The sequence below is a fragment of the Dioscorea cayenensis genome, chromosome 20 (assembly GCF_009730915.1).
Source record: "Dioscorea cayenensis subsp. rotundata cultivar TDr96_F1 chromosome 20, TDr96_F1_v2_PseudoChromosome.rev07_lg8_w22 25.fasta, whole genome shotgun sequence".
Taxonomy (NCBI): domain Eukaryota; kingdom Viridiplantae; phylum Streptophyta; class Magnoliopsida; order Dioscoreales; family Dioscoreaceae; genus Dioscorea; species Dioscorea cayenensis.
In genome coordinates this window covers 31,109,918-31,124,614 of record NC_052490.1, presented here as the reverse complement: position 1 = coordinate 31,124,614, position 14,697 = coordinate 31,109,918, and the positions used below count along the sequence as shown (strand labels likewise).

Below are 14,697 nucleotides of genomic sequence, written 5' to 3'. Positions count from 1 at the left end.
TTTGTGTTGCTCACTCCACTGACAGTCTCCAGCACAACTACTCCGAAGCTGTATACATCGGCCTTGTCTGTTAAGTAACCTCTCATTGCATACTCTGGCGCCATATATCCTCTGCACAAGAAGTTACTCTCAAGACAAAATTGAATAGAACATTACATGACAAACAACAACCAAAAATTTGAGAAACTTAAAACAATAATATTTTGCTCACATTGTTCCAGCAATTCGAGTGCTGATGTGGGTTTCATTTTCATCTGAAAGCCTAGCCAAACCAAAGTCGGAAATTTTTGCATTGAGATCTTTATCAAGTAGGACGTTGGTTGCTTTGATGTCTCTGTGTACAATCTTCAACCTTGACTCTTCATGGAGATATGCCAAGCCACGAGCTATGCCAAGGCAAATTTTATGTCTTGTTTGCCAATCCAAGTTTAGACGATCTCTATCACGACCTGTAAAGATCCATGCCTTTCATTTTACTCGGCGTGCAAGTGCTTACAGGAAATAATAGTAGAAATGGTAAAGTAGATAATTAGCATAAAAACAAAAAACACCCACTAAATAGAGCACTTGCAAGGCTGTTGTTTTCCATGTATTCATATATCAGCAACAACTGATTCCCTTCAATGCAACATCCGAAAAGCTTGACGAGATTGGGATGTTGTAATGCAGAGATCATGCCAATTTCAGTTACAAACTCTCGATTTCCTTGCCTAGACTTTGAAGAAAGTTGCTTCACAGCAATTGTAGAACCATCCGGCAGAACACCCTGTTGATAATTTTACTCCAATCTTTAAATAAACCATGCAGGATTGTAAAAAGGACCTTGATATTTCAGACAGAAAAAGAAAGGAATATAGTTACCTTGTAAACTGGCCCAAAACCACCTTCTCCTATTTTATTTGCAGCATCAAAATTCCTGGTTGCATTTTTTATCTGTATTAAAGTGAAGTATCCAGTCTGCAACTCTAAACTTTTTATGAGTTCTGCAAGATAAAATTTCAAAAAACTTGTAGTTCAAAATGATAAATAACATCAATGCATTTGCCTCCATTTCCTTTAAAAAAAAAAAACATTTATATTTATAATCTTTGTATATGACACTAGGGCTCACCCCTGTTTTTAGCATTTTTTTTTCTCAAGTAGAACCAGATGCATATTGAGATCAATGCAATCACAGCACAACCAGCAATTACAATGCCCACAATAGCCCCAGTTGATAGCTTGCTTTCACCCAAGTCAGGCTTGAAATCTACAAAAGAGGGCAGTCAAAATGATTAAACATTCTAAATGTACAAAACAGTACAAAGATCGAATAAAAAAAAAAATTTAAATGACTTACTAGGTGTGACTGAAATAGCTGAAATCAGAGGCCCATATACACCTCTCTGTGGAATAGCATTGGTTCCTTTCCCAACCCACTGAAAGTGAATCTCTAAAGTGTGGTCAGTAACAATAGCAAAGAAGCTCATGATTTTTTCCTGGCCAGTCCCATTAGCTTCTTTTGCAATATTGAAGTCTCTCAAAACATTCTTCCCCTGCATGATTTCAAAAAAGTTTTACTTCAAAGAATTCCAAGGAAGTTGCCGACAATGAGAACTAAAATGGGATAAATGATGATTTGGAAAACTAACCTGGATATACACATCAAACAGTCGTCTTCCAACACTAAAGAAACTCTTATCATCAGTGAACATAATCTCAGCAAAGTGAAGGTTAACTGTATAATTTCCATTCTGAAGGCAAAGACCGTAGTATCTAAGGGAGATAGGACTTAGACGAGCAGTCATGTATAAGTCTGGATTAGGCATGGTCAAAACTGTTACATTTGTCGCAAGGTATGGTATACTAGAATTACCCAGAAAATCTCCTGTTGAGCTATAAGCCCATTGTTCATCAAAAGCTTTATAAGTTGATGGCCCTTGGGGGTCGGTGTCACTTTGATAAACATCATCGCCAATGGTCACCTCGCCACCACCACAGTTTATAAACAAGTTGTAATCTGCAATAGTCACGCCGTCACAGAGCACATTTACAAACATTGAGAAATAAGTTCAACAAGAAGAGATACATCAAAATTTGTCATATAATATAAATATGCTCACTTTTTGCTTTTCCAGAGCAAGGTTGGTTCTTCCTCATACATGACGGAATCCTGCAATAAAAAGGGCCTTCGCCTTCAGTAAGAACAAGGAGATATAAGAGCAGAACTGTTACAATGCAAACTCATTGAGAGTGTAAAAAAGCTTACGAATTACTATCTGTGGACGAGTAACTAGATACCAAATTCCTATGACCATGAAGGCAGAGAAAGTGTAAGAATTGTTGATCAAACAATTAATAGAGCTACATGATTAAGAAAAATACAGCCATTTGTGGTGAATACTTACACAGCTCCTGTAGGACAATAGGTTAGCCCATTCGAAACGTTAAAACTATTGTAAGATAAATCACTGTAATATATAAAACAGAAAGACCATTAGTGATGGATATGCAACATATGAAAGAAGCGGCAAATAAATCTAAATCAAAATCTATCTGAGTTCATCAAGTTAGCAGAACATACAAGCGTTGCTGTTTTGTACTGGTCAAAATCCAACTTGGTATTGCTCCAAATAAATTGTTACTGGTAAGGTACCTGTGTAGATGCAATTACTTTCAGTCTGCTGTGAATTCAAATGAACAAAGTTAGAAACATTAAACACAATGGATCTGAAGCAAGCTGCTCACATATAATTGATGCTCTTGCCCAAGTTCACATAGTTGTCCGGAATCTTCCCAGTCAAGTTATTGAAGCTCAAATCTCTGTGAGAAAAATATATTCGCTCTATCAAAAGAATTGCTCTAGAACCGAGTATTGCGCAAAGAAAAAGAACTTTATCGACAATCTCCTACAAGGCTACAACTAGTCTAGAAAAATTGAAAGATCAGGCTTACAATGCTTTGAGACCTCCAAAATCCCCTATGAATTCTGGTAATTCATCAGATATTGATAAGTTCCTCAAGACCCTACAGTGAACCACATAATATAATAGTTACGCTACAAATTATAGACGATGAGTTTAAGAATTTTACTGAAAATAAATGTATATTCTTACAACATTGACAAATTTGTCATGTTTTTCAGTGCAGGAAATTTCCCATCACCTCCTTGTATGTCAGTCACTCTCCTGCAACATAAACACATCTTACAACCAAATAATGACAGAAAAATTGCAGCAAGAGCATTCTGCTCTGTTGGATATACAAAGCATTTAGTGATTCTTACAGCTGGCTTAGAGTGACTAATTCAGAAAAGCTTGCAGGAAAAGGCAATTCCATGGAGGTCCCTTGCATGTCTCTGCATTTAAGTTAAACGTTAATTAATCTCACAAAAAATTTGTTTAGTTTGCATTCATTTTAGTACTCACATCCGAGAGATCTTTGTCCAGTTACTCATGAAGCTAGGAATTTTTCCAGTTATTGGATTGCCATCAATTCGGCTGAAAAGACATTCAAATTAAGGTAATCAAATGTGAACCATGAACCAAATATGTACTTCTATTTCTATATATGACAATGAAATTTAATGAAATAATAGGCAGTGACTTACAATTCAGTTAAATTTTTTAGTTTACCCAATGATGCTGGCAATTCACCACTGATGTTATTGGCTGAAAGATGACTGCCAAAAAATAAAATAAAATAAAATAAAATAAAATCAAATCAAATTGAGAGAACCAACCAGTTAAGCACCAAAAACTATATATATACACATTTGTTTTATAAACATAAAGAAATCAACTCACAGTCTATCCAAGTTTATTAAATTGCCAAGAGACTCAGGAAGTGGACCTTCAATCAGGTTGTCTTCCAGTGATCTGAATAAATATAAAAAAAAGGAATAAATAAAATCACATAGAAAAATGAATTAAATAATAATAATAATAATAATAATAATAATAATAATAATAATAATAATGAAAGAAACAGAGACGTACATGTCTTGGAGGGTGAGGATTTTACCAAACTCAGCAGGAATGGTTCCAGTGATGCGATTTCCCAAAAGGGCCCTAAAAAAACCAAATAATTAACTAATTGCATCTAAAATCAGATGATATGAAAAAATTATGAAAACTCACAGGTTGGTGAGAGGGAGTGAACTCCATGAAGAAGGGATAGTGCCATTAAGATAATTCCTTGAAAGATCTCTGTTCATTAATAAATTTGAACTTGATTTCATTCAAAAAATCAATGATAAAATTAAGTGATAATTAAGTAGTAGATCATAATTACATGACTTGGAGGGAGGTGAGATTAGCAAACTCGCCGGGAAGGGTACCGGTGAGGTTCTGGCCCTTGAGGATGACACTGATGACGTGGCAGGAGGAGATGGTGTTGCATGGGCCGCACGTGACATTAACTGCTACATCCTTGTTAGAGTTGGAATCCACCCAACCGGAAGTCCCACTGCATGGGTCCACCGTGAAGTCCCATTGTTTCCCCAACTTGGCTCCTATCTTCTTCAGTGCATCCACTGTTCATCATGACATTTAAAAAAAAAAATTATATAAATATATATAGTTTTTCGGTAAGAAAAGAAAAATTAATTTTTTTATAGGGGAAAATTAATAATTGGCGAAATTTTATAGGTAATAATGGCAAGTGTTATGAGTTTGCCCTATGTGAACACAAATAAATTAAGAGACGTGTAAACCATTCTCAAGTGTGATTTTGACTGCATGGTCTTAATGCAGGCATCTGGATAATGACCCAAAGTGGCTACTGGCGGCTAGCCTAGATATCATCATCCCTAAGCTATTAGCAGAACTTTTAAGGTCTTATTTGGGTTGGCTTCTCAAAAAAACATTTTTTTAAGTTCAGTAGAAGTGTTTCTGGAAAAAGTGCTTTTCCAGAGTAAGTTAAGTACTTTTTTATATTTTGTGTTTGTATTAACTTTTCTGTAAAAGCAGAAGCGGTAAAAATAAGCTAAAAAACAGCTTTTTTCAGAAGCTGCTCATGACTAGCTTCTGAAAAAAGCTGTTTTTCAGTTTTTTTTTACAACTTCTGTTTTTGCAGAAAAACCAATACAAACAACTTTTTTGAACCCAGAAGTGCTTAACTTATAAAAAAACACTTCTGGGTTTTCCAAAACTCATCCAAACAAGCCCTAAAAGCTAAAAGCATAAAGGAATGCAAATAATAATGAAACCAAATACCAACTTCTGAGAAAATTAACAATGATTAACTAAATGCTAACTTCTGTGAATGAATGAATTATTTCATACCTTCATTTTGATCAAGGGTCTGAGCTTGGCAGTGGGAACTCCAAATCAAGTAACAAAGGAAGAGAAACAGTGGAACAACACCATGCCTAGCCATGAAGAACTTTGTTGCTTCTCTTGATCTTCTCTTTCCTTCTATCTTTCTCTCTTTTTTTCTAGAATCAATAGATCATTAATTAAAGAGCTTAGGAGGAGGAGGAGGAAGAGGAGGAGGAGATCTTAACTTGTTTATTAGAAAAAGTACTAACAAAATGGGCGTTGTTCTATATTTATATATAGCATTTCTAACACCAAGATTTTGACTAGTCAAAACAGAGGCCGGCACTGTCCCTGCTTTTTTCTCCGGCTTTGAGTTTATGTTAATTCAATGTTTGATTGGTCAACATCTAGCCTGCAAAGACAAGCCAAATTGTGAATCTGTTTTTATTTATGGGTTTTTGCCTCAAAAGTCCAAAATATAGATTGTCCGAGCTTAAGCTTAAAGTTTTCAAGAAGCTTATTCTCATTGGCAACCATGTTACTTTATTTTATTTTATTTTATTTTATTTTTGTGTATTGGATTTGAAGAATAATATCTTTGCATGGTTTTCAAAACTACCATTCATTGGATTTGACAGAATTAGATACGTTAAATTTCCAAGGCCCCCCCTTGATAGCTGTTCTTCGTCCCTTATACTCGTTTTCATTTTGCCAACTGAGTATGCAGTAATGCACAACTACCAAATATTCTCTTAATATACGGGTCACTGATAAAATTTTTCAACTAAGTGTTGAGAATTTGATTCTCGGTTGAAGACACATTTCTGGGAGATATGAGCAGTGATTGTATGCGGGTGGTTCCAGTATCTATGTGTGTACAGACCCTACTCCCACTTGTTCCACCGAAATTTGTGCACGCTTCTGACGGTTTAGCAGGACAAGGCCTTCGGACTATATGTTCCTCTTGTTTATTAAAAAAAAAAACTGAGTTTGCGGTAATGACCTTTAGATGCCTAAGAACTAATTCTTAGTTGTGCTAATTATGTTTATACTGGTTTATTAAGATGTCCATATATTAAACAGTTCATCAAATTGTATTTTCTGATTGGTTGTTTTAAATGAAACATCTCTGCTGGCATGCATTGACTTCTTTGCTGTATGTTCAAATAATTTTTCATTTCCATACATACAAGTAGATAACATATTAAATATTATTAATTCGAGAAGTATAGATGGAGAATGACTGACAGAAACTTATTAGACAAAATAGGAAGAATCTAATCACACACTCAGATCACAATGGAACCAAATGGTAGTTTGTTATACGTTTCTTTCAAAGAGTCATGTTGGACGGAACACCATGCCTAATTGGATGACATAAAAATCAGAGAATACAAACAAGTAGAAGGGTTGTTGACAGATAAACTTTGTGATAAATAAAGGAATATGGAATCTAATTACAAATGGAAATTAGGTAAAGTCAAATTCTAACATGTTATTTTTTGGAATCAAGACTGTACTATAACATACTTGGTTTTACACTGCAGTTGCTTTAGAAGGTTGCTGTTGAATTTCTCTTTGGGTATCTTCTCTGTGTCTCAACATCAAAGGAGCTGTTTGAGGAATCAGACAGAAGTTTGCTTGTCGGCCTGGTGTTTTCATCTTGACTACTTTGCTGAGACACCGAGGAATCTAACCATGGTGCATCGATTGATGCATCGGCTGACTGGCTATCATCAAAGCATTTCTCAAAGAGCTGGAACCTAGGAGCACCGCTGCTCGAGGCCGAGGGATTCATGGATGAGATCGGTAAAGTGCTCTTGCCATCGAGGATGCTTACCACGGTGGACATTGTCGGTCTGAGAGATGGCGAAGAATTGGTGCATGTGAGAGCCAAATTCAACATCTGCAATGCCTCTTCCTTTGGGTAGTTCTCACCTAGGTTTTTGTCAACAAGGTCAAGCAGCTCACCTTGCCCTTGTAGAATTAAGGCCTGCGGGGAATTACAATGATGAGATAGTGTTTAAAAAACTTGTAATGTGAATAACTGAATATCAAGAACATATAATGGCATACCCAGTCAAGAAGATATATAAAATCCTCCTTTGTCCTGTATGTGTGCGTGTTGCTTAGTCCACAGATGATCTCCAGCATGACTACGCCAAAGCTGTAGACATCAGCTTTGTCGGTCAAGTAACCTCTCATGGCATATTCAGGGGCCATGTATCCTCTGTGTATCAATCAGAAGCATTAAAAACATTAGATCAAACAAGATGCTTTCATGTTTAAGAACTAAAAGATGAGGCTTTCTATTTCAGTAAGAAAATATTCTTTAGTTTTTTCTTCACTCACACTATCACCATGAAAACCTATTAGGTTCTCATATTGGAGGGCTACAATCTTCTTCGCTACATAAGAGGAAAGTTTGAAACATACCAGAGAAGTAATGTTTATATGAATAACTACCTACATGACAAATTGTGGTTTATATGGATAATAGCATATTTTGAGAAATAATGTTGTACTCACACAGTTCCTGCAATCCGAGTGCTTATATGGGTTTTGTCTCCATCTTCTTCACAGAGTCTAGCCAAACCAAAATCAGATATCTTCGCATTGAGATCCTTATCAAGCAGCACATTAGCTGCCTTAATGTCTCTATGAACAATCTTCAACCTTGATTCCTCATGGAGATATGCCAATCCTCGAGCAATGTCAAGGCAAATTTTACACCTTGTTTTCCAATCCAAATTTAGCTGCTCTCTTTCACGGCCTGTACACACAAAACATTCAACACTGTTCATTGTGCAAGTAATCATCAGATTATGAAGTAGATAATTGGCAAAGAAATAAAAGCACCAACCAAAGAGAGCATTCCCAAGGTTATTGTTTTCCATGTATTCATAAATCAACAACAACTGGTTTCCTTCAATGCAACAACCAAAAAGTCTGACGAGATTGGGATGCTGCAAAGCAGATATCATGCCTATCTCATTTATAAATTCACGATTTCCTTGCCTTGACTTTGCAGAAAGTTGCTTGACAGCAATTGCTGAACCATCCGGCAAGACACCCTGTTGATGATGTAAATTATATTTTCAAATAAACCTCAACTTCTGATAGTAGCAGCTGCAGAACAAAGATAAATACAAATTGAGCGTGAGGAGTGATATAGCAACCTTGTAAACAGGCCCAAAACCACCTTCTCCTAATTTGTTTGCAGCATCAAAGTTCCCGGTTGCGGCTTTGATCTGTCTCAAAGTGAAGTATCCAGTCTGCAACTCCACACCTTGAAGTTCTGTGATTCATGAAAGGGGAAACCTTAAAAGTTCAAGAAACCATGGAAACAAGATTCATTCAAAATATTGCAACACCTTTCAACCTATTCCAGCGAAAAAGGTCTACTGTATTTTCTTGCATTGACAACTAAATAGGTATCTTCTTATAAATTCTTGAGAAATAAATATATCACCACTATTCATTAATTATGATAACTATTTCTCTCGCTTCAGCTATCCACAACTGTTTTTTGTTAGCATAATTCTACACTAAGGTACAAATAGCTAGTTCTTAGAAATTTTTTAGCAGGTGTGTATATATAATCCTTACAATACCATGTTTTCTTTGGTCCAAGTTTTGATCTATTAGAATATGTGAATCCAAGAGCCAAATAGCATGTAGGAAAAGATTTATTAGCTGAATGAGACTATGAACTTTTATCAAACTGATTAAGAAAATAATAATCATAACAACATAATAAAATGAAGATACAAAATAAGCTTCATAATCTCACCGTTATTTGCAGCGTATTTTCTTCTCAAGCAAAACCAAATGAATATGGAGATCAGTACTATCAGCACACAACCAGCAGCTACAATACCCAAAATAGCCCCAGTAGATACCTTTTCTTTCGTATTGTTTCCTTCAATGACGGGCTCAAAGTCTGAAGAATTGATTAGATATTCTCATTAAAAACAACAAAACAGATGAAAGATAAATTTTCTAAAGACTTACTGGGTGTAACTGAAATAGCTGAAACTAATGGCCCATACACATTTATCTCTGGAACAGCATTGGTGCCTTTACCAGCCCATTGAAAGTGAATCTCCAGAGTATGGTCACTTACATTAGCAGTGAAGCTCTTGATAATTGCTCGCCCAGTCCCATTAGCTTCTTCTGCAATATTAAAGTCCCTCAAAACTTTCTTTCCCTGCATGATTTCAAAATTTTTTCTTTAACCATAATAAACTTGAGGTTTATTAAAGGACTAATAGCCCCATGATGAGTGCATGAACACTTGCGGAGAGTGCATCACCCCACATTAGCTAATGTAGTATGTTTGAACTTAAACATCTAAGTCTCGGCCTCTATCCATATGCTTAAGCCTTTGGGTTAGAATCAACTCCCGGTAAAAGTTGTTTTATTTAACATGGCATCAAAGATTGGTTGATTGGTTTGTTTTAGTGACTAATTAAAATATGCCAGCATAATTCAGAGGGTGTATTAAAGTAACTAATAGTCCCATATGGGTCAATATGGTAATCTTAGACTTGAACATTTAAGTCCGAGTGTCTCACTTTTTTGTGTTGAATTAAGCTCAAATAATGTGTTTAGCTTGTATCTAACGATGTTTACAAATAAGTAAAACTAAATGTAATTCTTTGTAAGTTGTCACTGGTGAGAAGGACAGAGTAATGATTTTCTGAAACATGTGCTACAAATAAATTAAAATAAAAAATTTAACCTGGATAGATACATCAAAGAAGCGCCTTCCCACGCTAAAGTAAGTCCCAGCATCAGTGAACATAATCTCAGCAAAGTGTAGATTAACTGTATAATTTCCATTCTGAAGGCAGAGGCCATAGTACTTAAGAGAGAGGGGACTGAGACGAGCAGTTGTGTATAATTCTGCATCAACCATGGTCAAAACTGACACATTGTTTGCAAGGAATGGTTCATTGTCATTGTGGACAAAGCTCCCAGTAGAACTATAAGCCCATTTGTCATTGTAGGAATTGTAATATGAGGGACCTTCTGTGTCTGTGTCACCTTGGTACTCATCATCACCGATGGTCAGAGAGGGGCCACCACAATTAATGAACAAGTTGTAATCTGCGAAAGTTAGAGTTTAGGGTTACTTATAAAATAAATTGGAAAAAAGTACAACAAGAAACAGTATACATTTATCATTTAATTATAAACATGGCAGGCCTTACAATTGATCTCCAGAAGAAATGAAAGTTTTCATAAAATACTAATACCTACTTATTGCTTTGCCTGGACAAGGGTTGTTCCTCCTCAAACATGATGCAAGCCTAAAACACAGTATGTGGTTCAACTCAAACATTTGAATACAAGAAACAGAGTTATTCCAATGAAGACAAGCACAAAAGGCTTACAGCTTATTATTTGAGGATGAATAACTCGAAACCACATTTCTGCAAGTATAAAGGATGAGGAAACATATGAATTATAAATTGATCATGAACCAAAGCCTGATGATTAAGAGAAAGATAGCATTGTAAACTGGATCCTTACAAATTACTCCCCCGAAGACAGTCAGGTGGTGCATTGGAGCCATTAAAACTGTTGTAAGATATATCACTGCAATATCAAGTATCATGAGTGATGTGCAATGTATGAAACAAGTGGCAATTATCAATCTGAAATTCTTCATGGTAAATTATCATACACATATTGCTTTCTGGTGGTCACGATCCAATCTGGTATTGCTCCACTGAGATTGTTATTGGTAAGGTATCTGTATTGATGCTCTTCAGTATGCCTTGAATTTAAGCCAAGAGAAAGAAAAGCAACAAATGCGACAAAAGAGATGGGGTTGGATATTGGAATCATCGCAGCAGAATTTTAGATAAATAGATATATAAGGTCACATATGCATTGATGCCATTGTTCAGTATGCCTTGAATTTAAACCAAAGAAAGAAAAGCAATAAATGCAACAAAATAGGTGGGGGTTGGGTATTGGCATCATCGCAGCAGAATTTCAGATAAAAAGATATGTAAGAAGTAAGCTCACATAAAATCAATGTGACTTTGTAGGCTGCTATAATTGTTTGGAATTTGCCCAGTCAAGAAATTGAAGCTTAAATCTCTGCAAGGAGAAGTGATTGTATCAGCAAAAGTGGCAAACAACCAATGGGAATCAATTGGTTTCACAATGAGCTTGGAATTTTGCAATCACATAGCCATCCCATTAAAACCATGGGACTTTAATCGCAAAATAGATATATATATATATATATATATATAAAGGATTGAGCAAGCTTACAAGAATTTGAGATTTGCCATAGCCCCAATATACTCAGGCAGTTCACCAGATATTGATAAGTTCCGCAGAACCCTGCAGCACAGCATTAATATTCTCCTTAAAATTACAGAAAATGGTTCGTAATTCATGTGCCTAAACTAAAAAGTAACAAACATTTGTAAATAAAAAAAAATAAGTAAATAAAGCTCACAATCTTGTCATTCCTTTCATGTTCTCTAAAGGCGGAAACTTGCCATCACCTCCCTTCCAGTCAGTTACCCTCCTGCAACATAAACACATCTTGCAACCAAATAATGACAGAGAAAGCCAACAAAAACAATCAACTAATTTAAACAAAGAACATGGCAACAATTCTTACAGTTCAGATAAATTTTCCAATGTGGAAAAGCTGGGTGGAAAAGGCCCTTCCAAGGAGGTGCCTTGCATTTCTCTGCATTTGAATGCAAATCATCATCTAATACAAACAAATAATTTAACGAAACAAGCATTGCTCTTAGTTATAGTAATGAATCACTCACAAGTACTGGATCTTTGTCCAATTGGCAATCAAGCTGGGAATTTTTCCAGAGATAGGGTTGCCATCAATTCGGCTGGAAAAACAAGAAAGAAGAGTTTGATCATTTAAAACTCCTGGTGGAATTACTATGACTCATTCACAAACACAAGTACTAGAACTAGTACTTGAATATGGATACAAAGCTATACACTTCCTCCTAGTTGGTTGCATGCCCCATATATACATTTTAATGTATTAATAACACATAGCATCCATCCATGTACAAGAATTGAACAACAATAGGCAGTGACGTGACTTACAAATAGGTCAAATTTTTAAGCTTCCCCAAAGACTCTGGCAACTCGCCACTTAAGTTATTTGCAGAAAGAAGACTGCATGAAAGAACATTAAGTAACCACAACAACTTGAAATGAAGTAAAATAAGAGTACATCATATTTTACTTCCAACAGAAGAATTGAATCCAAAATACATTAAGAAAAAGCTCACAGCTGTTCTAAGTGTATCAGTTTTCCAAGAGACGAAGGGATTGGGCCTTGAAACAAATTATCCTCTAACACCCTTAACCAAAAACAAACAAATTACTGAATCATGAGAAAAGGACATCAAAACAAAACCAAAATAGAAACAATGCAGACATACAGGATATTGAGGGTGGTGATGTTACCAATCTCCTCCGGAATCCTCCCAGAGATGTTATTACCAAGAAGTGACCTACAATGAACAAAAAACTTACTGACAAGCTGCATGTGGTTATATGCACAAAAGTGATTAGAAACTCACAGGGTGCTGAGAGGGAGTGATGTCCATTGTACAGGGATGGTTCCACCAAGATAGTTCTGTGTGAGATCTCTGTTATATTAATAAAAAAACACTAAATTAAATGCACCAAAAAAAAAAGAGAGAGATCCACATGCAAGAAATCTTAAGCAATTACAAGAATTGGAGAGACTTGAGATTAGCAAACTCGACAGGGAGTGGACCAGTAAGGTTCTGCCTCTTGAGGATGATACTAATGACGTGGCAATAAGTGGCATTGCAATTGCCACATGTGACATTGGCTGCTCTGACAAAATCTTTGTCAGTGGTGGGATCCACCCAACCGGAGGCACCACTGCATGGATCCACATTGAAGTTCCACTGCTTCCCAAGCTTTAATCCTATCTGCTTCAGTGTCTCCACTGCTCGCCAGTCGCCATTTTCATAACAAGTACAGCATCCAATATCCATCCATATATGAGTGTCAGATTAGTTGGTATAGCATTGCTACTTTTAAGATGATCATATGTATCTTAGAAAGATTTGTTCTTGATAAATTAACCTTTTTCTATAACATAAGTGGAAAATTCATGATAATGCCGGTCAAAGTTCAGACTGGTTCTAAGATTGCTTCCAAAACTATGTGGGCCATAAGACTCACATTTCAAGCAGTCACCAAAATGAATCAAAATTTAATGGAAAACTAAAGTAGACTGTGTTACATCTATCTATGTTCTCATTATTTTATAGAACTTATCTAAGGTTTTCAGAGATATAAGTCAACTAAAATATATAAAGATATGCACTTGCTAAGATACGCATATAAACAGATTTATACTTCCCAAAATTATGAAATTAGTTTATGCTATTTCCCCTTTAAAAATCAGCTAAAATCCCAAATTGAAAATAATAATTAAAGGATTTTACTTTGGCATGGAAGAACTTTCATAATTTATGAAATAAAATTGACCAAAAAAAAGAAAAAAAAAACAGAACGAAAAGAAGACGAACATAATTATCACAAAAAAAACCGACAATGATTGTTTCAACGTTAGATACTTTTGTATAATGCCAAGAAAAAAGCAACCTTTTTTTAGTTGATAATGTCAAAAAGAAATTAGATTAAATTGATCAGAAGCAGCAGAGATCTCAGTAAACCACCATTGATTCACTTGAAAAAGATGTCCATTGAATTGCTAACAGATTCAAAACATCTGAACAATGAGAAGAGAGAACACCAAAAGAAAAAAAAAACCACACACATACCTTCAAGTGGATCTAAGCGCTGGGCATGGCAATAGAGAGTCTCAGAACAGCTCCAAACCAAAATAGTAAGGAAGAGCAACAGTTGGAAAACTTCATGGCTAAACTTCATCTCCTCTTCCCTCTCTCTGTCTCTGTCTCTGTCTCTGTCTCTGTGACAAAGTGATAAGTGATAACATATAAAAATGCTTATTTTTTTTATAATTTAAAAAGAAAGTGGGGCCAGCTCAAACGTACATTATAATATAGACAGTGAACAGTTTTTTTGGCAAGTTGATTGACGTTGTTGCAGTTATCTTCTTAATAAGTTGCTTTTTTGAGTTTCGTTGCACTTGCTAAGTTTGAAGAAAAATCATAGGAATTTGTTTTTTAGGAGCCATGTACAAGCCACCTCGTGTCAATTGACATATGCACGAACTGAATATTAATCATCCAGTCCACACTTTTAATTGAGAATGGAAAATTTGAATTGTGAATCTTCATCTATATCCAATGACTGGTTTCCATGACTATCTCCATCATTTGTATAATTTCACATTGAGTTAGGAATATGGGATTTTATACTTTGAAGATCATTTGGAAGGAATTTAGGAGAAGAAATTTTGATTTAATCAGTTCTATGACCATTC

At 35.6% G+C, this 14,697-nt stretch overlaps 2 protein-coding genes across 2 annotated transcripts in view; both read right to left on the bottom strand.

The window, feature by feature from the left end:
* LOC120251583 (probable LRR receptor-like serine/threonine-protein kinase At1g53430) overlaps positions 1 to 5,588 on the bottom strand; it is a 7,569-nt gene extending 1,981 nt beyond the window's left edge. The window contains exons 1-21 of the mRNA XM_039260157.1: positions 5,265 to 5,588; positions 4,273 to 4,513; positions 4,119 to 4,187; positions 3,978 to 4,049; positions 3,786 to 3,857; positions 3,590 to 3,661; positions 3,408 to 3,479; positions 3,266 to 3,337; positions 3,096 to 3,167; positions 2,935 to 3,006; positions 2,728 to 2,802; positions 2,564 to 2,635; positions 2,388 to 2,450; positions 2,249 to 2,287; positions 2,103 to 2,152; positions 1,632 to 1,999; positions 1,340 to 1,535; positions 1,112 to 1,249; positions 862 to 983; positions 556 to 766; positions 212 to 449 (exon numbers count right to left, since the gene is read on the bottom strand). Of these exons, the coding sequence (XP_039116091.1) occupies positions 212 to 449; positions 556 to 766; positions 862 to 983; positions 1,112 to 1,249; positions 1,340 to 1,535; positions 1,632 to 1,999; positions 2,103 to 2,152; positions 2,249 to 2,287; positions 2,388 to 2,450; positions 2,564 to 2,635; positions 2,728 to 2,802; positions 2,935 to 3,006; positions 3,096 to 3,167; positions 3,266 to 3,337; positions 3,408 to 3,479; positions 3,590 to 3,661; positions 3,786 to 3,857; positions 3,978 to 4,049; positions 4,119 to 4,187; positions 4,273 to 4,513; positions 5,265 to 5,358 (2,480 nt within the window). The 5' untranslated portion in view covers positions 5,359 to 5,588. The remainder of the gene's footprint in view (positions 1 to 211; positions 450 to 555; positions 767 to 861; positions 984 to 1,111; positions 1,250 to 1,339; positions 1,536 to 1,631; positions 2,000 to 2,102; positions 2,153 to 2,248; positions 2,288 to 2,387; positions 2,451 to 2,563; positions 2,636 to 2,727; positions 2,803 to 2,934; positions 3,007 to 3,095; positions 3,168 to 3,265; positions 3,338 to 3,407; positions 3,480 to 3,589; positions 3,662 to 3,785; positions 3,858 to 3,977; positions 4,050 to 4,118; positions 4,188 to 4,272; positions 4,514 to 5,264) is intronic.
* Positions 5,589 to 6,540: 952 nt separating this feature from the next.
* On the bottom strand, positions 6,541 to 14,217 carry LOC120251715 (probable LRR receptor-like serine/threonine-protein kinase At1g53430). Its single transcript, XM_039260351.1, has 23 exons — positions 14,072 to 14,217; positions 12,984 to 13,227; positions 12,830 to 12,898; positions 12,689 to 12,760; positions 12,536 to 12,607; positions 12,348 to 12,419; positions 12,050 to 12,121; positions 11,890 to 11,961; positions 11,722 to 11,793; positions 11,532 to 11,603; positions 11,280 to 11,354; positions 10,933 to 11,001; positions 10,779 to 10,844; positions 10,640 to 10,678; positions 10,506 to 10,555; positions 9,985 to 10,352; positions 9,255 to 9,450; positions 9,034 to 9,183; positions 8,420 to 8,538; positions 8,104 to 8,314; positions 7,770 to 8,013; positions 7,317 to 7,470; positions 6,541 to 7,233 (listed from the first exon to the last, which is right to left on the bottom strand). Exons 1-23 carry the CDS (start codon positions 14,178 to 14,180, stop codon positions 6,793 to 6,795), a joined length of 3,108 nt encoding a protein of 1,035 aa, XP_039116285.1. The 5' UTR covers positions 14,181 to 14,217; the 3' UTR covers positions 6,541 to 6,792.
* Between the last annotated feature and the right edge of the window lie 480 nt (positions 14,218 to 14,697).